Raw genomic sequence first — 27,056 nt, 5'->3', positions numbered from 1 at the left:
TCCAGAGGTTACTATGGAGTTGTTTACATGTTGCTTTGGGATTGAAAAAAAAAATTAAAAATAAAAAAAAAAAAAAAGAGGGGGAAAAAAGCTAAAGAACCCACTCAAAATTAATTAAATAGGAGGAGGTTTGTAGCTGGTAACACAAAAAGGAATAAATCAGCAGGCCAAAGAGGTTTCCAACAGGAGTCCAGAGGGCTCAGGGATGAACTCATGGAGTAACTAATCCCCCAACCAACTGCTGCTCCTGGTGCCAGGTGGGTGGAAGATGGCAAGTGTGATCCTGGTGTTTCTTTAAGGATTCTTGAAGGAACATGAGGAAAAACAGACCAAAAGGCCCAGCTCCCATGATGAGCAAAATGGAGTTCTACAGAGCAGGATTCACAGAGAGAAGAATCAGCTGAAGAGCATCAATGTGGCTTTTGCCAAGGAAAGTCCCACCTGGCAAATATTAAAGCTGTTTGAAATGTGCAGCAAGCAGCTGGGGGATGAGATGATCTGGCTTGAACAGCCATTAATTGGACAATTTACAAATTAATAGCTTGGGGGAAAAAATCCAAGCTGCTCCAACGAGCAGATCCAGCAGGATCCCAACAGCAGTTTAAGTCTGCTCCTGGAATTTCAAACCCCATGTTTAAAGCAGTGCAACCCCACACAAAACTCAGTGTCCCTGCCATATACAGCTGCAAACACAGAGGACCCCTGACCTTCCCTTCCCTCTCCAGATGGGCACCAAATTAGGTGGGAGGCAGTTTCCACACGAAGGAGATGCAACACATCTTTCCATGGACAGTGTTATCTGTGGAGTTCTCTGCTGAAGGACACTGCAAATACCAGGAATCTCCAGGGGCTTGGAAAGGAATTGGCCAAATTAATGGCAGCAAAATCCACCAGGTGACGTTGAGGGAGCCCCAAACCTGTGGAGGTACAAAGGTGCTCCTGGCTGTGCTTGCCATTTCCACACAGCTTTGCAAGGCACATGGGATGAGCTGCTGCTCGAGGCAAGCCTTGGGTTTGAGGGGTGCACTGTGACCCAGGAGACATTCCTGCAGCTTCAGGACACGGCTGGGAGCAGGGAGAGGGTGCTGAGAGCACCACAAGTGATGCTTTCCCTGAGAAAGAGGAGTGGAGTTCAAGCCTCTGAGCGCTGTGGGCGAGTGGTGGAAACCAGCACAGCGTGTGCCCAACACCAGCCACACACTGGCCCTGGGGAGGAGAGGAAGGAACTGGAATGGCATCCAACACACCCAGGGTGCTGCCAGCACACACGCTCAGCACACACGGGCCCACGTGGCCTCTGTGGCACGAAAATGCTGCTCTCAGTGACACAGAAATAGCGTTTCCTTTCTCTCTGCCCTTCACTGCCTTATCAAGGCACTGGGGAGGCGCTTGGCTGGTGGGGGGTTTGCAGGGTGGGAAGGGCTGCCTGCTCCCAAATTGGGGCTGTTTGCTCAGGAAAGGCAGGAGGGAAGCGAGAAATTCCTTCCTGCAAGGAGCCCTGGAAGCGGGGCTGGGTCCTGGCCCACAGCCACCCTCCTCACGGGCAGCTCTCCCCGGAGCTCACGCTCCCTTTGCTCTCCCAAAGCTCACACAGCTTTTTGTTTAGGAAATACCAGCTGGGATGTCCTGTCCCTTGTGAGCAGGGCTGAGTGTGGCCTTGCCAAGCTGCTACAATAGACCCCTCCCCTGCAGGCCTCCAGCCCCAGCAAGTCTCCAAGGAATCCGTGGAGGAAAAGACAGGCTCCAAGTGCCCGGGGCTGCCTGGCACACTCAGCATCCTCCTGTGCCCTTCCCCAGCACAGGGGGAGGGAAGATGGGGAAAATCTGCCTTGAAAGCTTTTGTTTTAGAGCATCCAGGTGCATAATGGTAACATGCTAAAGCACAGGGCTAGGAAACCCACTGCTTGTGTCCCTGAAATCCTTCCTTGTGTCCTGGCACCTTCCCGGGGGGATCCAGCAGCCAGCTGGCTGCACAGTGGGGGAGGGCACACCACAGGTCCCTGCTGTGACCAAACAGCCCCAGAGCAGCTCAGGACACACAGGAAGGGTGAGACCTTGTGCCCCCCAAAAGCAGACAGCAAGTGTCCCCAGGGCCCATTCTGTCCCCAAGCTCCTCACTGGCCCAAGGACTCAAAAATGGAAAATGAGGATGATTTCAAGCCCACCTTTCCCCTGTGCTCACGACATCAGAGGCATACTTTGCTATGTCAGAGCAAGGAGTATTTTATTACTATTACTTTTGGAGTATTTCTGCTCTGTAAACCCTCAAAGTTCAGCCCCCACCCAGCTCTGGAGGGCTGAGGTGGGGCCAGCATTACACAGCTAATGCTCAAGAAACTGGCTTGGTGTGGAGTCCTGAGGCTTGTGGTAAAAAAAAAGAAAAAAAAAAAAAAAGCACATTCAGAGAATTTCTCTGCTCTGTGGCAACTCCCACTTCCTGCTCCCCAGGAAACCCCAGCACACAGCGAGTGAAAATCAAACAGGACTCACACCCAAGTGCAGCAGCGATAAGAAATTTGGTTCCGATCCACACTGGGGAGAAATGCAATTAACTGCCAGTTTCTCAGAAGCCAAAAGACTGAATGTTTGCCAAGAGGCTAAAAATAAACCAAAGAGGGCTCTATTTAAAGGCACGTCCTAAGAAATGCCTCTGTCCTTGATTAAATAAACTGTGACTTCCAGCAAAGCACTATTTTCCAGCAATTTGAGGGGAGCTTTGGCAGCAGGAGAATAAACATTAAGTCCAAAAGTTTTAACACTTTTGAAAAGAACGACCTCGTGGCTGGAGTTGGGCCAGTGCCTCTGACCAGCAGCAAACTGGGGCTCGCTGGGCTGGAGCAGGAGCAGGAGCAGGAGCAGGAGCAGGAGCAGGAAGGATTCCTGTTCCATCACGTCGGACCAGCGGCCCCGTGTGGCTGGAGAAGTGTCTTTACTTCAGGGTTTCACTGAATTTTGCCTGTTTGCATAGAAATAAATGACCCTTTCCATGTAAATGGGGTCCAAAAGTTCCCACATCGTGGTGCCACGAGCATTTCCAGTGACAAGCCAGAGACCTGAGCAGGGGGCACCTCTGACTGCTCTCAGAAGGAGCATTTCAACCTCTCCAGCCAAGCCTTAAGAGACTCCAGCACGTTTAGGAAGAGAGTGTTTCCACAGGGAAAACTTTCAAGACCCCTGGGTGAAAGGAATTGTGCCCAGAGCTCATGAAACAGCACCATCTGACTTAAGAGTTTTAACCCCTGTTAAAGCTACATGGCAAGAACACAGTGTAGAAACAGAGCTGAGCCATGAACCACAGAAGGAATGTCTGCTCTGGTTAAACAAAGCGTTATTTTAATTTCAAGATTTTATAAATACTTATTTACAAAAGGAAGGTATCAATCCAAAGAGTTAAATGTACAGCTCCCAAGTGTTGCTGGAACACAGGGAGAGGAACCATGTGAATGCAATCCCACAATTTACAACACCCACTATTCAAAGAGAAACCCACATTCTTCATTTAAAATACCTCATCCAAAGTTTTCAAGCACAAATCCCACAAGAAGGAACAGACCCTTTTTGTACAGATTTTTAACTCCACACACTGAACACACCACTCTCTGCCATCCCAGTGAACACAGCAAGCCAACGTCTCATGATCCTACAAAAGGCTTTTTTCCCAGCCCACAGACTCCTCAGCACACCACGTGGATTCCAGGAAGGTAAAACCCTGTCAGTCACATTCCCTGCTGATCCCTACGCCCTCCTGGCCTGAGGAAAAGCCCTGTGGCCCCAACACACACTCCAGGATACCCGATGGCCTCACTGTGACAGGTTGGTCAGACAAGGGCTGCTCTCACCTCCCCTCACCGGAATGGTGTGTGCAGCCTTCCTTGGAACTGCTACACTCTCCATACAGGCACAGGCCTACAGGGAGAACAGGGATTCCCATAAATCCAGGGCTTTGGGATGTTACTGAGATCTGTGAATGCTTCACGTAAACCAGGGCCTGGAGCTGCTCAGAGTTCACTTTCTGCAGCTTCCACGAGACTTCAGTGATCTTCCCACTAATCCAACAGCTCCATCTCCTTTAGATGTCCTTCACTGCAACCTCTCAGTGCTGTTCCAATCATGGAATGAGGGAAGCAGGGCCAAAAGGTCACTACCTAAACTGGAAAAGAAGCAGCAACAACCTCCAAGAGCAAAACACGGCGATGTCCACGACAAACTATCTGAGGCACCAACTGTTGGAGGAGTTGAGGAGTTCCCAGGTGACAGAAGGCTCAGCTTGTGCATGGCTTTTCTGAAGAATCTCCAGCAATTATCTCTTAATTCATCCAGTAGCTCTAAACCTGCAGGAAACCCACCTAGGATGGTTTTCGATTTAAAGTCTAAGCGAATTAATTCTCATTAACCAAACTAAAGAAAGGACTTAAACACAAACTGCTAGTGGAAAATGGAATATAAGTTGCCAGGAGCGTTAACCTCAAGTCTTGCACAATTTATTTACTTCTTTTGATTCACATCTCGTGTGCAGCTCCCAAATCTCATGGTCTGAGCAACGTTCTCTGTTGGTCACTGCTGTGAATCCAGCCTGGCTTGAGGCTTCCACCATGCTCAGGATGCTGTTTGCTCCTCTGTAGCCACGGTCTGCAGAAGGCAAAATAAAAGAAGAAAAGGACAGGAGAACTAAGAGTCACTGCTGTGATTTTGGGGGCAAGACATTCATTTCTGCCAGAGACTGAGACAGGGCTGGGCCTCTGGGTAATCACTGCCATGGCATAAAGGAAGCAAATCAAGATTTTCAGAAGCAAATCAAGCTACGGAAGAGGATGATCCCAGCACAGAGTGCCAAGAAAGGTGATCAGTGTTTGCTTTTCTGATCATACTGGTGACAGTAATTCCAGCAAATATTTGTGAACTTGTGGCAGCCAAACCACCTCTCCCCAGAGTCACCTAATACAGCCAGAAAAACCAGTAAAGCTGCAGTTAAATGAAGTGGAACAGGGATGGTTGTTCCTAAAGCTGCCCCATGGAAGGAAGAAAACCCAGTGCTGGGGCAGAAAAGGAGCTGTTGAGAAGAGCTGGGTGGAAATGACAAAGAACATAAAGGGCAGTGGCAGCCCTTTTAGCTAAGAGTCTTTTTTCCAGTATACCAGACATATCCCAATAAATCCTCTGGCACTTGTCCATGGCACCAGCAAATTACACAACGCTGCAAATGGGACTTGATGACAATAATGAGCAAGAGATTGTGACTTAACTGAGGGAGCCCAAATTCACAAGGAGGCAACATGTGAAGGGTCCCACTGCAGAACCCTAAATAACAACTCTTTTCTGAAGCCACAGTGTTATTTTTTTCCCAGGGTTTCCAAAGCCCTGGGAATCTTACCTGCCGCAAGAACTGCTTTCCAAGGTAGTTGGTTGCCATGCTGGTCAGGTTCTTCCTGCTGCCAACTTTACACCTGATGTAACCATAAAGGTTGGCTCCCTGGAGCACCACCCCCATCACAACCACTGCCTGTGGCACAGGAAGATAAAGTCAGAGTTCCACCACCTTATTTGTAGGGTGCAAGATCCGTTCTGGAGCTGAGGAGGGAACTCACCAGCCACTTGACTTTGAAAGAGAAGAGAGCACTGAAGGCAAATATCACCCAGATCATGGGACAGGTAATCAGGCCTAACCAGAAAATTCGGGACTCTGCTTCAGATGAGGTTTTACCCCCTTGTGCTGATACCTAAAAACAGGAATAAAGATCACAGAATCACAGGGATCATCGAGTCCAACCCTGCACAGCACCATCCCCAAGAGTCACAGTTGCCTGAGAGGACCAACAGGCTGCTCCACTGTAGACACCTCATTGTCCTCAAAAACAGTGCAGAATCCCTGTGCTCCCTGGTTTTTACCTCCACACAACAGCACTGGGTGATTTCAAGATTAATTTCATTATTAGTCACATAAAGACCTCTCAGCACCAGAAGGTGTTTCCATTTATGGGATCCCTTTGTCAATTTTCCATCAGACACAGTAGAGGCTGCAGCCTCAGATCCTCTTGTAATGCCTGGGGCTAAAAGTTTGGGAAATGTGACATTTACTGCATGGTTCACTTACACAGCTTAGAAACAGACAAAGGTGTAATTTTCTACCTCAAACACACAGATAAGCAGAATTTCACTAATCCTAGCACTGGTAGAAATAAATAGTAACATTTTTAGGCATCCAAGGAAGGCAATTTTTCCTTTACAAGCACAGAGGTCTGACACACACTATTGATTTTATAAAGTCAATGGCAGGAGACCTCAGGCAAACACCTCCTATAACAGCTAAAAAATCTGGACTGGATTAACATCTCATAGGCAAGTTTCCACCATCAGTTCACACCACCAGCAGTTCAGCTCACTTTGCCCCTTTCCCAATGTGCTTTAGCTGTTCTAAACTAGCACTGTTTTGAGAAAGAATGTGCCTGCAGTGAGTGCACAAACTGAGCTGGAGAAAGGTTTAGGTTCAATCCCTAAACCACTGCAGTGCTCCCATGAGATTTAGGAAAGGATGTTTATTGCACTCCAGATCTGCTCCATCCAGAGATCAGGGAATCCCAGAGGGGGTTGGGTTGGAAGGGATCTTAAAGTTCATCCAGTTCCACCCCCTGCCATGGGCAGGGACACCTCCCACTGTCCCAGGCTGCTCCAACCTGGTCTCGGACACTTCCAGGGATCCAGGGGCAGCCACAGTTTCTCTGGGCAACCTGTGCCAGGGCCTCCTCACCCTCACAGGGAACAATTTCTTCCTAATATACAACCTAACCCTACTCTATTTCAGTTTGAAGCCATTCCTCTATGTCCTATAACTAAAATAAGGATCCAAAGTGGCAGATATGTGACATGTCTGACAGATGTGACACCAGAGAGGCATCAGGAACACAAAGGCAAAGCAAAGCCAGGACCAGCTGTGTGTTTCTTCCTACTTCCAGTAGTTTTCCAAAGCAGCAAAAAGCTACATCAGCTGTTCCAAGCTCACACCAGAAAATCTGTAGGATACTGATATAGCATGGGAATCTTTCTTGCCTTTCATGTGGGACTTTTAGGTTACTGACATTAAGCTCAATACATTATGAGAACTTTTAAATAACTCAACAATCCAAAAGCTCATCCAGCAGCCTTTGGGAAACAAGCCCATTGTGACAGAGCTGTGGCTGGAAGTCACTGTACATTGTGCAATCTACCTTCACAAGCACAGCCACCAATTAATAGGGGGGTTCCTAAAACAGAAACAATCAAAAGATTAAAAAAAAAACAACCAAAGGAATTTACCTTCCTGGCTTCAAACACCCAGTGACTTCTGCCATCATCATCCACCTGGTTCCACCAGCGAAGGCCAACCATCAGTCTCCCTGTGACATTCTGAAACAAGAAGAGCAATCAGCTTTGTGTCTCCTGCTAAAAGAAACCTCTTGCCAAAGTTCAGCTGCCTGGGTTGCTGTTTTCCATGGTGCTTGTGTGCCTCACATATGGGAAAACAAGGTTACAAGGCCCTTATGCCCACAGCAGTCTGTTTTCTAGGATGTCCAGTACTATGTCAAATGACCGATTTCTGCTGGTTCAAAAGTGATGTGATAAGAAAGCTTGTGCTGCCTCAAAAGAAAGTCTAAAACATATTCTCTATTTGGTTTTCAAAATGAAACTAAGTACACAGACTTATTATTTCATAACACTTTGCAATCCATCACAGAACTTGAGGGTATTTTTGGTCATCATTTTGCAGCAAAGGCACAAAGAAGTTACTTTTTTGAGACATGAATATCACTGTCAATTATTTTTACACAGTAAGGCAAAGATAACAAAAAGCATAAGAGGAACTTACCTTTACAGCCCAAAAGTCACAGGACAAGAGGAGGATAATGGTCACCATGCAGGCAATAAAGCTGCTAGTTAAGAGCTCACAGAGCAGATAGACAACTATGGCACTGACTCGGAAGAATAAGTGGAAAAATGATGCCACTGGGTGCCTGGAATGAAGGACAGGACAGTCACAGCTCCTTCAGACAAATGACATTGCCAAGAGATCTCCCAGCATAAGGATCAGCATCATAACATGAACCCAGTGTGCAACAAGTTCTGAAAATATGGGACACAAACTGAGTGGAAGGTCACCACAAGGAAGAGACATTCTGCATGCAGGGATATCCCACATGCAGGCAGGATTTGGGGTGGGAGGGGACAGGGAGCTTCACCTGGTGTTCAACACATGGCAATTTTTATGGGGTAAATTTAAAGAGGTTCTGACAGAGAAAACTCCTCTGAAGGAATGATGCCACTTCTCAACACAGCAGAGTCGCCCTCCTTCCTGATTTCATAGAATCATGGAATGGTTTGGGGTGGAAAGTGCCTTAAACTCATCGAGTTCCACCCCCCTGCCATGGGCAGAGACCTCTTGCACTAGCCCAGGTTGCTGAGTTTCTCTGGTTTCCAGGTCAGAAACAAGGGCCGAGGTCACAGCACAAGGGATGGATGCTGCTCCAGGGGGGTAGTTTTGGGCAGAACAAGGAAGGAGCCAGCTGGACTAACCAGGCCAGGACTTGGCAGAGAGCAGGGCAGCACAGAACACATCTGGGGGGAGATAATGGACCAGCCCAGACCCAGCAGCTGACACGGTGAGAACCCCCCGTTACACAGAGCTGTGTCACTGTGGTTTCCTCACACATGGGGATTCAAACACAGATCAAGTGTCAGGGCACCCAAAACCATGAAAACACAGATCTACAGATTCCAACTGAGCTTCTGGAACTGCTGCACTCAGTTATCCAGAAATTGCTCTCCATAACTTCCAAATCAGTGAAGAAAGGATTTGCCATTACATATTTTGATGTAACATGACAGTCCTTCCTTCCTCACACTTCTGCCCAGAGCTCATCTAGAAACTCCCTCTGTGGCCACTGACCTTATTTTTGACTTTTTTGATCTCCTGGATAAATCATCATCTGCATCAAAGAGAGACACATCCTCAATGTCATCACTGTCCTGAAGAGGGGAACAGAGAAGGGTTACATGAGAAAAATGAATCCATTTCTAACTTCAAGTAGGGACAGTTTTGATCACCCAGAAAATCAGAGGCACATCGGGATCAAAATTAGTTAAGAAAGAATGTGAAGATTTAACCACATACAAAACAAAAAATTCATAGAATGGTAGAATATCCTGAGTTGGAAGGGACCCACAAGGGTCATCCAGTTCAACTCCTGGCCCTGCACAGACACCCCAACAATCCCACCCTCAGAGTGTTGTCCAAACCTCCTGGAGCTCTGGCAGCCTTGGGGCTGTGCCCACTGCCCTGGGGAGCCTGGGCAGTGCCCAACCAGCCTCTGGGGGAAGAACCTTTGGCTGAGATCCAACCTGAGCCTGCCCTGACACAGCTCCAGCCATTCCCTGGCTGCCGTCCCTGGTCCCCCCAGAGCAGAGCTCAGTTTTGCCTCTCCTGAGGAATTAGTGTTTTGAGCCCCTCATGCCCCCACCAGTCCCAGCCCAGCCCTGTGGCTCTGGAGCTCATCACAAACACCTGAGTGTTCCCAGTGTTTAACCAGCAGCCTCGGAAACCTGTTCTTCTTCCCTGAATAACAACTCAAGTGGAAGAATATTCTGTTACTGACCCTTCAGAGAGAATTCCCGACCCGAACTGCGGCCAGGGTGGGAAATTGCTGTGACTAAAGCCCTGCCTCTCGTGACCCTGTAAACAGCGGGCCAAAGGGATGCCTGAAAATCTACATAATATAGATCTTAAGGCATCATATGTGACACCCCCCGAGCTCTCCATTCCCATATCAGGGAATGTGTGTGTGTCAAACACCGGGCGGCAGCGGAGCCCAACAAGGGCTGTTGGTAACAACCAGGGGCTGTTGGGATGAGCCGCCTCGGTGTCCCGGGGCCCGCAAGCTGCCGCCCGTATCCCGGTACCGCTGCCGGGCCTGATCCCAATCCCAATCCCGATCCTGGTCCTATGCCCAGGGCCCCCCTCCGATCCCGATCCTGGTTGCGGCTGCCCGATCCCGGTCCTATGACAAATGCCCAGGGCCCCGTTCCCAACCCCAACCCCAACCCCGATCCCGGTACCATGGTCGGAGCCGCCACTTCCGCCCCTCCGCGAGCGTCACCTCCGTGGACCAATCGCGGCCCGTCCCTCCCCGTGGCCCCGCCCACACCTCGGTACGGCACACTCACAGACCAATCGCGGCGCGTCCTGCCCCCGTGACCCCGCCCCTCCCGGCCCGCGCGTGCGCGCTGACGGGGGCCCGGCGGGAGACGTGTCCGCGCGCCGCTCCCGCCAAAGGCCCTGAGGGGAACGGGCGGGGGGGGGCGGGAACGGCACCGCCTGAGGGACCGCCCGGGCCCCGGTCCCGGCCTCCGATCCCGACCCCGATCCCGATCCTGTCCCCGATCCCTATCCCGGCTCCTGATCCCGATCCCGGCCCGTTATGACGCGAAGCAGCAGCACGTAACGTTCTGTGTTAAATTATCCGGAACTCAAAATAAAAAAAAAAAAAAAAGGACAAAAAAGTCAAAAATTCCGCTGAAAAACATCTCAAGGGAACAATCTCGCCTTTTTGGGTTTTTTGGGGGGATTTTTTTGATGTGTTTTTGGGGTTTTTTGGAGGGGTTTGGGTTTGGGGGGGGGTTAATTTTTTTTTTTTCTTTTTACAGCCTGCGATCGAATGTTTACTCGGAGGGCAAAGCAAAAAGAAAATGAAACAACAAAACCAATAATAATAATAATGAAACAATAAACCCCCAAAACCAAACAAGTCAAAAGTACCCCTGAAAAATATCTGAAGGGGGCAGTCTTGCCTCTTTGGGGGGGTTTTTGGAGGGTTTGGGGGGTTTTTTATTCACTGTGCGAAGCATCAGGTATTTCTGCCGAAATGGCAACACTTCCAGCTACGACCAACACTCACATTGTTCAAATGTGCAGCTCCACTCAGCTGTGGAGCTGCACAGATGGAATTGCTGTGGCATCAACGCTGTGTCATCACAACAGGGTGACATCTACACTTTGTGGGTGACAGGTACAACGTGAGTGACACCCAATATGGCAAAACTCACATCAAAACTCTCTTGACACCCCTCTTGAGTGGGTTTCTCTGCTCACAGGTGTGTCACGTCCTGCATGACCCAGTTCTGCCAGTGCACCCTGGGTTGTCACCTCTGCACATGTGAAGGTCCAGGGGACAGGATGGGACAGTTTAATTCGGAAGTGAGTGGTTAATGCAGTAAAACTGATGGAGAGTAGGTTTAGGTGAGATATAGGGAAGAAATTGTTCCCTGTGAGGGTGAGGAGGCCCTGGCACAGGTTGCCCAGAGAAGCTGTGGCTGCCCCATCCCTGGAAGTGTCCAAGGCCAGGTTGGACGGGGCTTGGAGCAACCTGGGCTGGTGGAAGGTGTCCCTGCCCATGGCAGGGGGTTGGGACTGGGTGATCTCTAATGTCCCTTCCAACCCAAACCATTCTGGAATTCTGTGAAAAACCACCTCCTCTCATTTAACTCTGTGACTTCACCTGCCACATGTGACATCTTACCGCAGGTTAATTCCCTTCCAGTGCATCTGTGACAACCTCTCCCATCTCTGCAGCTGCTGTGCTGAGCTGAAGCTGATCCCAGGACTTGGTCCAGCACTGCCTTGTAGGTGATCTCACACCACCTCTGTTGGCTGTAGCATTTTCCAAGTACCTGAGCCCACACACCTGGAGGGAGGTGCTGATTTATCGACTCCAAGTAGGAACACAACCCTCTGATCCTCCTCACTTCAGCACAGCTAAAAAGGCATCAGCCTTTCTGTGATGTTTTCCCATCTCTCTCTCTCTAGGAGATGCTTTTTTTCCCAAGGGGGTTGTGCCAAAGGGCCTCTGGCTGGACTTACGCCTGATTTCTTTGGAGAAAGTGCCATCCTGTGGCTGCCTGTGAAATCCTTGCTGCTTCAATGCCTGGAAACCAGTGCCAGGCAAAGCCCCCTCAGGCAGTGACAGTCCCAGTGGCACAGATGTGCTGATCCAGGCCACTTGCCAGCCCCCCTCTTGTTATTTTACACGATTGCAAGGTCTGGCTTAATCCCAGGCTTTGGGAGTTGAAGATGACATTAAAATAAACAAACCAAAACTAATCACGACCCCACTGTATGGAGAGTTTCAGAGGCTTTCATTTCAAAGCAGAACTGCAGCTGAAAGGTCCCTTGATATGTCCGTGGGCAGGAGTGGCCTGTCTTAAGCCTCTAATGCAAGAGAATAACAGAAATTTATGATATGCTGGCCTAAATACTCAAAGTTGGACAACTAGAGAGGTTTTTGTCTTCCTGGCTCAAGGCAATTTAAGTCCTGAGCATTAGTGGAAATCACAGAATCGTGGAATGCTTTGGGTTGGAAGGGACCTTAAATATCATCTAGTTCCAACCCTCCTGCCATGGGCAGGGTACCTTCCACAACCAAGCACATTTTTAGGCATTTATCAACAAAAATGGGGAAATAGAAACTCTTACCTTTATTTTATACTTAAGAAGAATTAAGTTTTAAGCTGATTTCCAGCCGGGTCCTGGTGCTGTGGGGCTGTTCCTCCCCAGGGCAGTACTTGGTGTTTCCCCTTGCTGAATTCCCCCAGGTCTCTCTCAGCCCTTGTCTCCATTCTATCCAGGTCCCTCTGGATGGCAGCACCTCTCTGGGGTAGCAGCCACTCCTCCCGGGTGGCTCCTTATCAGCCAGGGCATTAATTAATGAAGATATTAAACAAAATCAGGTCCAATATCAACCCCTGGACTACACCACTAGTTACTGGCCTCCAACTAGACTTTGTGCCACTGATCCCACCCCCTGGGCTAAGCTGCTCAGCAGTTTTCAGTCCACACACCTTCATCTTAGACACTAATCAATCCACATGAACTCTAGTAAGATATTTTTATTGTTATTTGCACACAGCTGTGTTAGTGTCAAACAGTGTCACGTCTGTCATAACAGCAGGTGTAGCAAGTTAAATCCAGGACAGAGCTCGGTCCCTTTGCTGCCTTGAGAAATATCTGGATATACCAATAATATTTCTTAGGAAAACTTACACTGGGGATGTCTTTTACCTTTAGAAAGCACAAGGGTCTTGGCATGGCAGACTCAGCTGGACACCAAAATCCTCAGGCAGTGGTTGTTAGCTGGACTAAGGGATTATACCCACACATTACACCCAAGTTCAGGAACAGGTGTTTTCCCCTCCCCAGTAAAAGAATCCACAGGTAGGCCTTTAACTTTCCTTAACCAGGCTTTCTGCCTTGCTCTTTGCTGATCTTCTGTGGGCTCTGTCTGCTGTGCCTGGCACTGAGCTGCAGCAGCTGCCTCATACACCTGCTTTGCTGTCAGAAGCCTGAACCCACCGTCCCTCCGGAAAGGGTCTGGGTTATACGGGCGAGAGGGCTTTGTTCTCCTGGAAACTTCATTTCTCACTGGCGTTGGTTTGATCAGCTCAGAAGAAGCTGTACAGAGATCAGTGAACTGAACCCTGTCTCTGGGGAGAGGAACAGCTTTACCATGGCCCACGGGAACTTTGTTTTCTCCCAGCAAAGCCTTGGGACGTACAACACAGGGAGCAGGGATGGAGGATTTCACACCGGGGCCGTGCAAGGAATTTTTCAGCTTCAGCCGAAGCATTTTGGTTTCAAAGGGTGTAGAAATTGTTTTCACAGTCAGAGAATCACTGTGCAGTCTCGCTCGTTGGAGCTGCTCTGTCTGATCCTTTTTGTGTTGCAGGGGGGTTTTGGACATTGGTACCTTTTCAGGGCCTTGTTGCTGATGTTCCCGTGGACATTTCCATGATTCCCTGGCTTTGGCAGAGTGCTCAGTGCTGGAGCTGACGAGGGCTGGCTTGGAGGTGTTCTGCAGTGTGCTGATTGTCAGGAGGAGCTTTGAAGGGGACATTGGATGACTTGGGCTTCTCCTCTTTACAGGCTGCAAAGTGTCTTCTGCCTCGTCAGGCTGTGCAGGTGCAGGGAGAGAAGGGCCGTGTTCAGGTTCACCATCTGTATCCAAAAATAAAGCAATACATTTGGAGCTGGGGATAGTTTTTATGGTAGTTGATGGCAGGGCAGCACCTGAGTGAGACCAGGGATGGGGACTGGATTGGCACACATGGACAGGCCACGTTTATCTGCAGAACAGGCAGCGTAGGAAGCTGCAAACCAATGGTGCCATTGCTGCTTGCTCATCCTTGGCCTCACTGTGACACTGCCAAAGGAGGGAATTCCTCCTTGGGTAGCTGTGAAGTGTCCCTTGCCATGAACTAGAGCCAGATTCTGTAACAGGCATTGTGTTTGTGTGTGGATGGTTTGGTGCCCACCTTGTTTGAAACCATGGTTTCTAAAAACCATCGGGTTCCCCATCACCTCTCCCTGTGCACCCCCTTCTTGTCCTACAGTCTGTGCTTTGGGAAAAGGCTTCAACACAAGTCAGTTGCTGGTAGAAATCTTTGATTAGCCAGCATCTGGGAATCACTTGGAACCATCACGACTCAGAGCTGCTCTTGGGAGTCACGAGACTTTTCATAGCCCGGCTCTGCTGCTCAGGGGGCGAGGGAGTGACCTGTGCTGTGTGACACACGCCAGGATGGACTGTGTGATGATGTCCTTGGCTAAGAACTAATTGTGGACAATGACACAGACTGTGTCAGACACTCAGACCCACATTTTTGCCACAGAGATTCATTTGTCACTTGGCTTTGCAGTGTCACGCTCTTCACGTAGCATTTCTTCACAATGCAAGTCTGTTCCTCCAGACCGGTTACCTGAAACTTCTGCCCTCTAGAAATGTATTCCAGAGAACATTTACAGTGCAGAAAGGCAGAATACAGCAAAAAACTAATGAAAATCCTGCTTGTTTCTCTAAATTAACAGAATTTAGAGCTGTTTCATCCACACATAGTATGACCCTGTGTTACCAACCCCAGGAGTTTGGGGCTAGAGCCTTTCAGTGGGTACAGCTCTTCTGAAGGAAGATGTCAGAGTATGTCTGAAAGTTTAAGATCCCAACAGATTCTGAATAAAACACCTGAGCAAAACTAAAGGAGACAAATGCCACATGGCCACAGACACTCCTGTGGTCTCAGTTCTGTCTCATTTTCAAGTTTCAGGCTGCCGTGTCTTTGCTGGCTGACACAATTTACATATTATTTTAAACAATTTTGAGTTGCTGCTGTTGATTAAATACCAACTGCCTGAATAAATTTGGTGCTGAATTCTCCTACACCTGATAAAAGAAACAAAAAATTGGAGGTTATAAAAACGTGGATAGCAGAGCCCTACAGATTGAGCACTTGTCCTGTGTGTTTGATTGATCTGAAGCAGCTCCTGTAGCCACCCCAGGCTCTGCAGGATCAGTTTTACCACTGCAGACCTGTCACCCAGAATGGGCTTGGCTTCTAGAGATCCTTTATCTTTGCATTAATCCATTCATTTCTCTTAGTGCACTTCTTTGAGGAATTACTGTCCTACCTGGCTGCTGGCAAGCTGCTGATTTCTTCAGTTCACGGGGAGGAGCTGGCAAAGAGAAGAATAAACCATCTCTAAACATTGCTGGTGTTAAACTTTTCTTTATTACATAAAATCTCCACAAATGATAAGATTTCAGGTCTTTGTTACTGTTTTACTCTTAACACAGCTTCTAAATGTATAAGTATTAGAAATAATCCAAGGACATTTGATTACTAGAAAACCTTACGGAGTTCACATGTTGATTTTAAAACATATTATCTATACACAACCCATACTTTTTTGCCACTAAAGTTAAAATATAGTGCACTCCTTGTTTCCTGTTTCTACAGCTGTAGATCATAGAACCATAGAATCAAAGAACCACAGAATATGCTGAGTTGGAGGGACCCACAAGGATCATCCAGTCCAAACCCTGACCCTGCACAGATACCCCAACAATCCCACCCTGTCCCTCAGAGCGTTCTCCAAACCCTCCTGCAACTCTGGCAGCCTTGGGGCTGTGCCCACTGCCCTGGGGAGCCTGGGCAGTGCCCAACCAGCCTCTGGGGGAAGAACCTTTTGCTGAGATCCAACCTGACCCTGCCCTGACACAGCTCCAGCTTTTCCCTCAGGTCCTATCTTTTCCATGTAGAGCTGCATCCAGGAGGTTGGCATCTGATGGCACCTTGAAAGCATAAATGCTTTCTTAGCCCATCAGATTATTTGCAATATCCAGTTTGATTGTGGAGCTGGAAGATTTGTGGTACACTCTGCATTTAATAACTCTGATTTAAAAAAAAATGACATCACTATGTTACAATTTAAAAGGTGTCTGTTTATATCCAGCTGCATTTCCCAGTGATGGCAGATCCTGAATGTAGGTGTTCTATAACTTTCTAGAGTATTTTTAATGAATAATTCAAGCCCTGAATCAGCAGTGTGTTTCCATGCCCACCAGCTGTAAGAATATGAATACTACTACTGATTTCTCTATTACTCAGTTGGAAGATGACAGTGCCTGCCTTGAAAAATCTGTTGTGTTTATACTAAACCCTTCTAAAAAGGCATAAAGGTTTTACAGGAGCCTAAAAATGACAGAACCACTGAAATGCAGCAGCACATCTACCAGACTGCTCTTGCAAACAGCAGAGTCTGTGTATTGACTGGGATGAAGGTACTGGGGCCTTGGAGTCATTTCTAAGTCATGTTAGAAAAGCCAGAGGTTGAATGCAATACATTTAGATGTTCCACGGCCTTTTGGTGACTGGCTCCTCGTTTTCTGCTGCCGAGATGGGGGTCTGCTCGACTTCCCCTTGGGCTGCTTCTCCTTCTCCTTCACCTTCACCTCCCTGTCAGCAGGTAAGGAATAGTCCCACGTGACATCCTGGAACTGGAACATCAACACTCTGGCTGGGGAGTTGATCACCATCCTGGAGAAGGGGAGGAAGAGCCATTAAAGGCACAAGTACCATGGACACATCAGTTCCTGCTTGAGGGACCCGTTTGTTTCTGTGCAATACAGAGCCCCAGATCTGAGACACCCATCCCTTGGTGAAGGAAGCAGCACAATTAGCCCCATCAATCAGACACTGCACATTTTAACTTGTGCTCTGTATGAACTCTCTGGGGCTCCTTTCGTTCAGCTCTGTGGCAAAATTAGTTTTAAAATAATTAGGATGAAAATTGCCAACAGTGGGCTGAGCTGTATCACTGCAGTGCTAAAAGAAACTGGAAATACCATATTGTTAGGGATGTCAAAGTGTAGATTGGAGAGGTGTGATGGGTCTGGTTGGGATGGAATTAGTTTTCTTCACAGCTGCCCATTTATTTCTGTGTTTTAGAGCTGTGGCCAAACCAGCATTGAAAACACAGCAGTGTTTTTAGCTATAGCTTCCACTAAAGCTGGGAACTACCTTTCATTAATGGTGCAGGAACCTGGAAGGGTTTTCCATTAGTGGCTTTTATAAAGAGGCTGTAGGACAGGGAAAGTCTTTGTCAGGCCTTGGCCTGATTCTCCAACCTCTTAAAAAAACTGGGTTCTGAACTCAGCTTTACAGCTGGGTCTGTATCTTAAGTTGTATAGAAGCAGGAAATTGTGCATTGCTGGATGAACAATTTATATCTCTTTTTAGCCGCTGTGAACAAAAACAGATTAGTGAAGCAGTCAATAAGTAATAGAGCCCTTTAAATTTGTGAGAAGGAAAAATACACAGTTCCTTAAATTACAGTGTAATCTACCTAATTTGGTTCAGAGACTGATGGCAGCTGTTGTCACCAACCTGTTTTCTGCCACATGGAGAGAAGACACGGGGTCCCCACTGCTGCTGACCACCAACACGTTCAGGCAGGTCCCAGTCAAGAAGTTAAAGACACGGATCTTTCCATCAGCACAGCCACTGATGACTCTGAGGTAGAGGAACTCCAGAGACAGAACTGCCCTGAAAGCACAGCAGGTAAGGGTTGGCACATTCCTCATGTTTTCACAGGGAGACACAGGCAACTCTCATTTCGTCCTGGAGGAGATGCAAAGCTCTGGCTCCAGCAACAGGCTGAGCTGAGGAGCTCATCAACACACTCAAGAGCTCTAACAGAGAAGTCCTTCAGAATCACTCCAGGTCCAAATCAACCAGCCCAGTGCATCCTTCTACTGGAAGGTGTCCCTGCCCAGGGCAGGGTGTTGGAAGGAGATGATCTTTAAGGTCCCTTCCAACCCAAACCATTCTGTGGTTCTATGATTCCGTGCTCCCCATAGCAACCAGCCTGGTTCTGACCATCTGCTGCATTTTAAATTTCAGTTTTCTGTAGGAAAGTCAATGAAAACAGTATGATTCTACAGTTTTCACAGTTCTATATACAATTAAAGTATCAGAAAACGGCAGAACATACAAATGGTCAGGTTCAACATGAAACTGGGCCACCTCCAACACAGAGTCTGTTCCTGACCGGGCAGTGTGATACCCTCTGGCACATAGGTTGGGATCCTTGGAATACTGGACCATGCACCCTCAGTCTTTAGTCATCCCTGTTTGAGAACAAGCAGTTGTGGATTTGCATGTCAGGTTGTTGCAGGTCTTAACTGAGGAATGCTGGTTGTGATCACGTGGTGCCTGGCACAGCCTTTAGGATGAAAATTGTTGAAAGTGAGGATATTTCAAATGCTAAGACTGACAGTTGGTTGAGGCATTTTCTTTTCCTATAAGGGATGCATTTTCTTTGCAGGTTTAGTACACTGTTGAATACCACTTGAAACACATCTGATTCCTACTTAGGATGGAAGAAAGCCATTAGGCGTTTCCTGAGGTTTCCCAACATGCTCCATCCCAGGACAAATCCATCGCTGCCTCCTGTGAGGAGGTGCCACTGATCAAAGGACAAGCAGCTCACTGGGCCTTGGTGCTTCTCTAATGTCTGCAAAGTAAAAGAAATAGGTGCAACACTGTCAGCAGAGCTGCTGAGGTATCTGATGGCATTCAGGGCACCAGCCCTGTAATGTATTGTTTATTGGGTGTTACTGTAGCAATGCACCCTCTGGAGAGCTGTGTTAGTTTTACAGTCACTTAAAAGAAATATTCTGAGCTTGTTGATGCTGATGAGCCACTAGCATGGAATTAACATCCATTTTGCATCTTTATTATGTGTGATAAATAGATGTTACTGCACCAAGACCTTTGTGATCCCAGGAACAATATCTCAGATATCCCATCTCCAGCTGGGCTCAGTTGGCAATAGCCAGGCTGGAGATGGGATATCTGAGATATCTGAGATGTCTCTCAATTTGCAGCTCTCTTACCCACAGGCAAAGAGCTTCACTCCTTTCAGAGATATGGACTAATACTAAGGGCCATAATGCCAGGGAGGGGGTGCAGTCACCATCCCTGGGGGTGTTCGAGCAGAGCCTGGATGTGCCATCAGTGCCATGGTCTGGGTGACAAGGGGAGGTTGGGTTATGGGTTGGACTGGATGATCTCAGAGGTCTTTTCTAACCTCATTGATTCTGTGATTCTCTAATTCTGGATGCCTGATAAGGTAATTTATGGACTCTGGCCTCAAGCTGAGTGCTGAGCAGTTACCCAGCTGCTTCAGCTTTAGAAACTGGTTCTGAGAGCAGGTTTCCCATTTGGGGCCTCCAAATTCCGATACCTCCACATTTTAATACCTCCAGCCACAAGTCAGTCGAGCCCTCCCACCTTGTTCCCAGGTTCTGAATGTTTGTACCAGAGCAGAGATGAACATATCTAGAGAGAATGAATAATGATGGCTGTGAAGCAAGGCAAATCAAACCCTGCCTTAAAATCAAGCTGTTTGCAAGTCAGTTCTTAAATTATTTTGATCTCTTTTATTTGTTTAGACTTCTTTTGGGATTGTTTTGGGGGATTATTTTCTTCTTTTAGAAAATCTCTGGTGAAAGCAAAAAAAAAAAAACTACAATAAACCAGCACAGATTTTTGATCATTTAGCACAAAATTATCCACCTAAAAAGAAGCTCACCTTAATCAGAGCACCTGTATCAGTACACCAGACCTTCACCAGCCCTTGCTCACACCCACTGACCACGTGGGTCCCGTCCATTTTCACTGCCCAGACAGCACTGTTGTGCATCAGAGTGTTGAGACATTTCCCACTCTTCAGGCTCCACACTGTTAGGGGCAAAGTAGAGAAATATTAACAGTACATCTGCCCAAGTGATGAGTTTTGCTGAGTACAACCTGAATTCAAAAATACTGTTGGAATTACAGTCACACCTTGTCCCTGCAGCTCTGTGTGGAGCTGAGTGTTGACTTAAAAAGGATAATTTCATGGCAAAAGAATTGAATGTAAAGTGCAGAAAACAGCACATCTTTTCCATCCTTATTCTACAAGGAAACCTCTGGCAAAGCTGAAAGTTGATAGCGCTTGCCCAGGAGTTTGGCTGGCATTATAGCCACAAAGGCATTAATAGTGAATAAAAGCAGAAATGATGAGAATCAGTCAAAGAGACAGCTACAGACTGTGTGTCTCGGCTTTGGCTCTTCTGGGAGGAAAGATATGGGACACTGGGATTCACCCTCTGACTGACACACTTCCTTCCATGCTCACACTCAGCACAGCTCCATGTACTCTGCCCATTATCCTCCACTGTTGGCCTTTGGCTGAAAGCTCCTGGTCTTGGCTCTCACCTTTCACCATCCCATCTCCAGCTCCTGACACAAACTGCTCTTTGTGTAAATCCAAGCAGGTGATTGTCCCATAGTGACCATTAAAGGTTTTCATACAGGCACCACTGTGTATATTCCAGCATCTACAGAGCAGCGACCAAAGGGGGAAGACAGTGATCAATTTAACTGATGGCTTGTTCATCTTATTCATTAATAAGATGCTCAGAGAGGTCATAGATGCCACCTCTAAGATTGTCCAGGGAGCTGGTAGATGCTCCATCCCTGGAAGTGTCCAAGGCCAGGTTGGACAGGGCTTGGAGCAACCTGGGCTAGTGGAAGGTGTCCCTGCCCATGGCAGGGGGGTTGGACTAGATGGCCTTTAAAGGTCCCTTCCAACCCAAACCATTCCATGATTCTGTGATGGTTATCTAATACATAATGTGCCCAACTCTTCTCCCACACACACAGGGTTAAAACCAGGAGTTGTTCCACTGAGGCATCAGAGAATTTGGAATGCTCAAGTCAGGCTTAGTGTTAAATTTTTACCCCCATACTTCCCTTCTCCCTAAATTTGCCAAGGGGCTAGTACCCCGTGGCACAGCCCCAGCTCACCTGATGCTGAGGTCAAAGTCTGCAGTGAGCAGGAGCCCTTTCTCCTCACTGAGGTGGAGAGCTCTGGTGCCCCCAGCGTGGCCATAGAGCAGAGCAGGCACCTCCTTCCCTCCTGGCACCCCGAGCAGCCTCACTCTTTGGTTGGCAGAGGCCACGGCCACCAAGCTGCCACCGCTGTAATGGATCATTCTTCTTTTGTCTGACCTGGATAAGAAACAGTGACTGAGATGAGCTTTAGCCAGCTGCAAGGTACAACAGCTCTGAGGCTGAGAGAGGCATTTCTCTGGTGCTCAGCTGGGCAAAAGTGGGTGAATCCTTTGCAGGGCACCACAACGACGGTCCTAGCTCTGCACACCCAACTTTGTATCAGGAGGGTGGGCTTAAAGAGGGGAGAGGGCTCCTCCCAGCCCCATAGCCCTTGTGATACACCATGGATTGCTAACCCATACGCCTTTAAAAACAGCTTCTCTTGGTATCTTTATTAAAACAATGGATTTGACATGGAGATTCCTTAACACTGATGCTGAGAGACCATGCCTTCTCACAGAAGGATCACAGGGAGTGGGGCAGGGTTTCTAGAGCTGCTGTTTGGCCCCACAGCCAGGCATCTACTCACTGGGCCGTGAGGACACGGGTATTGTAGGAGCCACAGAAGACATTTCTCTCTTCCAGCTGGATGTTGTCTGTTTTCAGGTTACGATAGGCTGCCTGCAGACTGACTTCCTCTGTCTGATGGAAAGAAAAACAGGGAAAAGTAACTGAGGGAGGGAGAAATGCAGCATTGTTCCATAGAATTAAACACACTGGTCCCCACTACAGTGATGAGCCCAACAGAGGCACAAAGGGTTGCTGAGGAGCACCCAGAGTGCAGGAAGTCCTTGGTTAGTCAAGGGGTATTCCCATGCCATGTTCCGTGGCAAAAATTGAAGCCCTGAGAGTTGCATCCTTTGTTTTGCAGGAAGAAGGCCCAGGCTTGGCAGCACCCTTGGCCTCAGGGCTTTGTGTGCAACTGGGGATGCATGAGGATGAGGCAGGAATTTGGGACTGGAGGCTCCCTCCCGTGTGAGAAGGTGCTGAGCAAGCCCCTCGTGATGGGGCAAACCAGAAGCAGGGGTGGGAGAAGAGTAAAGCAACTCCAAATTCGCTGTCTTCCAAGAAGTGTCTTGGAAGTGTCCTGTCTTCCAAGACATGTCCTTCTTCCTCCCCAAATACTCAAATGCAGGATCCATGGAAGGCAAACAGCTTCCAACATACCTTTGATGATTTGCGTCTCTTCAGGTTGTTGCCTTTCTCTTCAGTGACATCACCCTTTTCATTTAACTGTGGAATTTGCACAGTGACTCTTTTAGCATAGTTTGGGATGGTTTTTCTAGGGCACAACTCCTGGAACAAACCAGTTGAGGCAACAATAACTGCAGAGTCTGTGCACACAAGGGAAGCTGCTCATGTGCTGATGCTTCAGGATGTCCATGGGATGCTGAAGTTACGTGCAAAGCTGAGCTGCACATGCTGCCTTGCTGTTGTTTGAGACCTGCCTTGCATTTATGACTTTGTCTAGCAAAGGTTTAACTTCTTGTGAAAAGTAATTGCCTTTTTTTTCCCCCCCAAACTCTAGTCTTAAGCTTTTAATAATCAGCAAGATTTCGAGCGCGTCTCATCTTTGGTGAGCACTCAGTTGGTCCAGAACCCAAACCCACTGAGATGAGAGGTTCTCAAAACACCTTGATCAACATTTAATATTCATTTTGAGCGTGTGAAACCTTCCATGAAGCCTTCTTTGAAGGTTAGCACAGAGCTGAGGTTCTGTGCTCGCTTCACAAATCAAAGCATGCAAAGGCTCCAAATTGTCTCTTGGGGGATGTACCTTTACACCTCTCTCAGTTTACAGCAGGTCCTGCTAACCAGGACAAGCCTTTTCCATGAATTCTGCTTTCCTGTGTCCCAACCACCACCTCCCACTCCTTACAGAGACATTGCATTTCCATTGTCCTTTCTGGAGCAAATAAAGCTCATTTCTGAGCTGCTTCAGGGAGCTGTTGTAGCTCTGTCCAATTTCAACTATTCTAAGAAGTCCAGTATTTTCATTGTGACCAAACTCTGCTTTCTTGATGACAAGAACGTTTTGATCCATTTTTGGATTCACAGGCTCTCTAAAGTTCAGTAAAAGCTGTTCTCTTGTGCTTACTTGAGCCAGTGTGAACAGGTAACCTGGTTTTGCTCTGCAGATGGAGACTGGCAGAGTTGCGAGGCAGCCTCCAGTAAAAGTATCTCCATGTAAATCTTAGGCAGCAGGAAAACACCTTCTTTTTAAAGTGCATAATAATGGCAGGAGCCCAGGTGCCATACCTTCAGCTGCAGGAAATCCTGCTGTACTGTGGCTCGACACTCGCGTTCCTCTTTGACTGCCCCGGCCAGAAAAGCCCAGTGACTGTTCACATCAGAGCAGGCACTGAGGGATTTTTCATCCAAAAACCCTGAGAAATTAAAGGGACAGATTGGCTAACCCCTGTCCACACTGACCCTCAAGGGAAACCACCCTGGGAAAATCAGAGCAGCTTTACCCAGGATGTACAGGGACAGCTGCAGGGGCAGGCAGCGGGTGAAGTCCTGGCACTGGCTGACTTGAGATTGTGACTGGAGAGATGCAGGAGCCATGGTGACATGGTGATCAGCTAAAAGCACAGGTGAGCTGTCCTCTGCATCAGGACCCTCCTGAGCTCGGTGTTTTGGGCTGGGAGCACGTTGCTGGTGGTGGATCACCTGGCAGACAGGAGAATTCACAGTCCTGTAAGTGTTGGGGTTTTGGTGGCCCTTCACAGCACTGTTGTTAGTGAAGGCCTGCAGGAATTGGTTGGTGTTAGTCTGACTCTTCTGCTCGTTACTTTGGTTCTGTATTAACCAAAGGAAAATGCTGAGAACGCTCCAGGTGTGGCAGGACAGCTCACACCAGTGGGGTCTGAGGGGCAGCAGGACAGCTCTTCCCCCTCACCCCTGCCCTGGAGAGTGCTGAGGGCTCTCCACAGCTGGAAACATCAGGAGATCAGAGGGGCCACAGGAAAGCCTGAGTGAGCTTGATGGGGACGAAGTGCAGCAGTTTTCTCTTTACTATCACAAGGCACTTTGTTTCCTCCACATCTCCCTATAGCATGAGAGGGTGACTGTCCCAGACTCTAAAACCCACCTCCTGCCAACATAGCACTGCTTTACTGAAAAGAGTGGGAAACCTTCTCTTCCTTTAGCCATAATGTTTTCTTCAGTAAAAATACAACTAGAGCTACGACACTGCTGAAGGAAAGAAAGGGGGACTAATGTCTCTGTTGTCCCCGGGACAACGGAAGGTCAAACACAGCGAATGCCCCTCTCACATTCATAGCCCCTGCTGCAGCCCGCGGACACCTCAAGCATCTCTGCCCCACTCCAACACCGCTCAGAGGGTCCGCGGTCCCCCCGCAGCCGAGCACACGGCCAGCCCAGCTCCTGTTCAGCACAGCCCCCCGCTAGTCTCGGCTGCGGGCACCAGGAGGGGTTCGGAGCTCGGGGGGACCCGGCACAGCCCCGTCCCTCTGCCGGTCCCGAGGGCACCCCCACGGCACCGAGCCGCCCCCCGGCCCCCTGGTCGCCTCGGAGCCCCGGCTCGGTGCCGCTCACCTGCCCGGGGTCCCCGCCCGTCACCGCCACCCCGGGACAGCCCGGCGACAGTTACCGTAAATATCCAACCGCCGGCCGTATTGCTGCTAAGAGCCGCGCAGCTCGCGGGCAGATCGGGTGGATAGCGGGAGATATCGGCGTGACGGGGCATTTTGGGGTGACGGGGGATGCCAGGGAATGTCGAGGTGCCGGGGGATGCTGGGGTGACGGCAGCCCCTCGGGATGGGGTCCGGCAAGCAAGGCAGGACAGGGAAACTCTAGACCCTCTCCCCCAGGAAAGAAAGCTCGTAGCCTCGTGGTCTCAGGTGCAGTTGTGGGGCCACCCAGCGCACTCCACGAGTAGCATGACCTTTCTGCCCTGGCCTTTTTTTCCTGGGAGGAATCTTCATCCTTGTTCAGTTTTGGGAGGTGGAGTTGCAATTTTGACTCTGGGCTCTTGCAAGTGAAGGACACCCCTGCCCCCATCTCCTCCTCCTCCCCGTGCTGTGACTGTCCCGGGGTGCTGGGAGCTTTGAGGAACCCCTCAGGAGCAATCCCGGGTCACTGAGGCACTTTTTGCTTGGTGCTCCCTCGGTGGAAGAAGCTGTCACTGCCTTGGCCAAGCCTTGCCTGTCCCCTCCAGGTCACTGCCCAGTTTGTCACTGCCTTGCCTCCAGTGCAGTGACCCAGGAGGAGATGTTCCAGCAAACAGACACCAAGGGAGTGGCACTGTGTTTGGCCACGTACCTGCTGGGTGACAATTTCCCATCAAACTCCTTTCTGATGGAAAATAGATCAAAAAATAGGAAACCCACTTTTTTTTTCTGAAAGATTTTGAGGCTCTACTTGGGGTTTGGAGGAACATCAACCCAAGGTGTTGTGGTTGTTCAGGTGTGCAGTGAACTCCTCCCAGGGTTCCTTTGGCCTCTTCAGGGCTCCTCCAATTTGTGTCTTGCTCTGAGCACCAGCACATCTGGCTGCACACGAGCACATCTGGCACAGGCTCAGCCACCACACCTCTGGCCGAGAGCACACACAGCTCTTGGCAGGGCGAGCTGGTCACAAGCCAATTCCCAACAAAAGATGTGATTCTTCCTGCAGAAGAGGGCTGGAGGAGAAGAGGGTGGAGGTTTGGGTCCATGCTAGTCCCTGCAGAGGAGGGAGACCCTCAGCAGAGGGAATTAAGTGGTGCTGGTGGAGAGGAGCCAGCAGCACTCCCCCAGAGCAGAGCATCTCCCCCAGGGCAGAGCATCTCCCAGTCCAGCTGCAGGATGAGTGGCCAGGATGTGTTTGAGCAGCACTGACAGGAACAGCCAGAACCTCTGCACCTGCACCCATTTTTGGCCACATAGAAGGGCAGTTTGCAGGTGTCAGGCCAGGAATTTTGATGCCACCAGCTGGGCTCATCCCAACCAGGTCCTGAGCAATCTCTCCTGTGGCCACAGTGCAACTCCTGACACCTCTACTACAACTCTCCCTCAAATCACCAAAAACGTGACTGGCAATGGACCTCCAAGGCCTGGGATGTCTCTGTTCCAATATTTTGATTTTTCCTGCTGGTGGCCAGAGGGGTTCCTGCTTCCACCAGCTCTGCAAACACACTCAGCCAAAGTGATTTGGGATCCCAAAGGGATCTGGGGGGAGAGGGTTGTGCTGGCTGGAGGGGCAACCCACAGCAGGGCCAGGATCCCGAGGCCAGGAGGTCACCATGACTCACTTGTTTATCCCGTCCCACCCCATCCCATCCCTCTCTTCCCATGGATTGCTCTGAATTCTTGGCTTGGGTGCCTGCAAGTGGGGAACTTTGCTCGTGGGGTGACTGGGATTTTGGCAGGGGGGTGAGCAGCCTCTCAGTGACTGACACTGGGATTTTTTTTTTTCCATGGCAGCCAAACAATACAAAGAAATCACTCAAACAACAGGAAAAGAAACAGCCCTGGGGATTAATTTGAGCTGCAAAGTTTAAATCCAACGGAAAATTCCCACTTCTGTGGGTGAGCTCAGGCAGAGCCTGTGCCCACTGCCTGGACACTGATGGCATTTCAGTGCAACATTCGTTGGCACAACAGGTTTTTTTGAAAGGTGAATGTTTCTAATTAAACAACAAAAAAAAGAGTTATTATATTTTATTATATTTATACTACTATATAGTTGTATTTTCTATGACATTATGAAATATTCTATATAAAATAGATTGACATATATCTGCATTTATATGTTTT

General features: G+C 48.8%; 2 protein-coding genes across 9 annotated transcripts; both read right to left on the bottom strand.

The window, feature by feature from the left end:
• Positions 1-3,308: 3,308 nt before the first annotated feature.
• On the bottom strand, positions 3,309-10,190 carry LOC116796373 (Golgi apparatus membrane protein TVP23 homolog B-like). Of its 2 annotated transcripts, none has more exons than XM_032706937.1 (7): positions 10,084-10,190; positions 8,918-8,997; positions 7,841-7,985; positions 7,291-7,380; positions 5,586-5,717; positions 5,372-5,500; positions 3,309-4,629 (listed from the first exon to the last, which is right to left on the bottom strand). In XM_032706937.1, the coding sequence occupies exons 1-7, from the start codon at positions 10,084-10,086 to the stop codon at positions 4,597-4,599; spliced, it is 612 nt and encodes a 203-aa protein (XP_032562828.1). In that variant the 5' UTR covers positions 10,087-10,190; the 3' UTR covers positions 3,309-4,596. The 2 variants fall into 2 exon arrangements, with proteins under 2 accessions (XP_032562828.1, XP_032562829.1); XM_032706938.1 differs by lacking the exon at positions 10,084-10,190 and adding an exon at positions 9,624-9,829.
• A 2,704-nt stretch (positions 10,191-12,894) lies between these two features.
• Positions 12,895-24,929, bottom strand: LOC116796432 (F-box/WD repeat-containing protein 10-like). Of its 7 annotated transcripts, none has more exons than XM_032707049.1 (14): positions 24,856-24,874; positions 24,389-24,489; positions 23,769-23,967; positions 23,554-23,681; positions 22,462-22,590; positions 21,824-21,936; positions 21,208-21,411; positions 20,617-20,738; positions 19,949-20,097; positions 18,726-18,868; positions 17,740-17,898; positions 16,697-16,890; positions 15,482-15,526; positions 12,895-14,014 (listed from the first exon to the last, which is right to left on the bottom strand). In XM_032707049.1, the coding sequence occupies exons 3-14, from the start codon at positions 23,860-23,862 to the stop codon at positions 13,167-13,169; spliced, it is 2,328 nt and encodes a 775-aa protein (XP_032562940.1). In that variant the 5' UTR covers positions 23,863-23,967; positions 24,389-24,489; positions 24,856-24,874; the 3' UTR covers positions 12,895-13,166. The 7 variants fall into 7 exon arrangements, with proteins under 7 accessions (XP_032562940.1, XP_032562941.1, XP_032562939.1 ...); XM_032707050.1 differs by lacking the exon at positions 24,856-24,874 and adding an exon at positions 24,573-24,844; XM_032707048.1 differs by lacking the exon at positions 24,389-24,489 and having other exon boundaries at positions 24,856-24,929.
• Positions 24,930-27,056: the final 2,127 nt, after the last annotated feature.

Source organism: Chiroxiphia lanceolata, chromosome 19 (assembly GCF_009829145.1).
Source record: "Chiroxiphia lanceolata isolate bChiLan1 chromosome 19, bChiLan1.pri, whole genome shotgun sequence".
Lineage (NCBI taxonomy): Eukaryota > Metazoa > Chordata > Aves > Passeriformes > Pipridae > Chiroxiphia > Chiroxiphia lanceolata.
Note: the sequence above shows the minus strand (reverse complement) of the source record. Positions and strands in the feature narration are given on the sequence as shown.

What these genes read in the sequence shown, in the direction of transcription:
- LOC116796432 (XM_032707046.1), bottom strand. An exon ending in CTCCATGTGGCAGAAAACAG is followed by an intron (nt 16,891 to 17,739) that starts GTTGGTGACAAC and finishes CCCCTTCTCCAG; the next exon opens with GATGGTGATCAACTCCCCAG. An exon ending in AGCAGCTTGCCAGCAGCCAG is followed by an intron (nt 14,015 to 15,481) that starts GTAGGACAGTAA and finishes TTTTGGATACAG; the next exon opens with ATGGTGAACCTGAACACGGC.
- LOC116796373 (XM_032706937.1), bottom strand. An exon ending in GTGACTTTTGGGCTGTAAAG is followed by an intron (nt 7,381 to 7,840) that starts GTAAGTTCCTCT and finishes TTCTTGTTTCAG; the next exon opens with AATGTCACAGGGAGACTGAT. An exon ending in CTTTCAAAGTCAAGTGGCTG is followed by an intron (nt 5,501 to 5,585) that starts GTGAGTTCCCTC and finishes CCTGTGCCACAG; the next exon opens with GCAGTGGTTGTGATGGGGGT.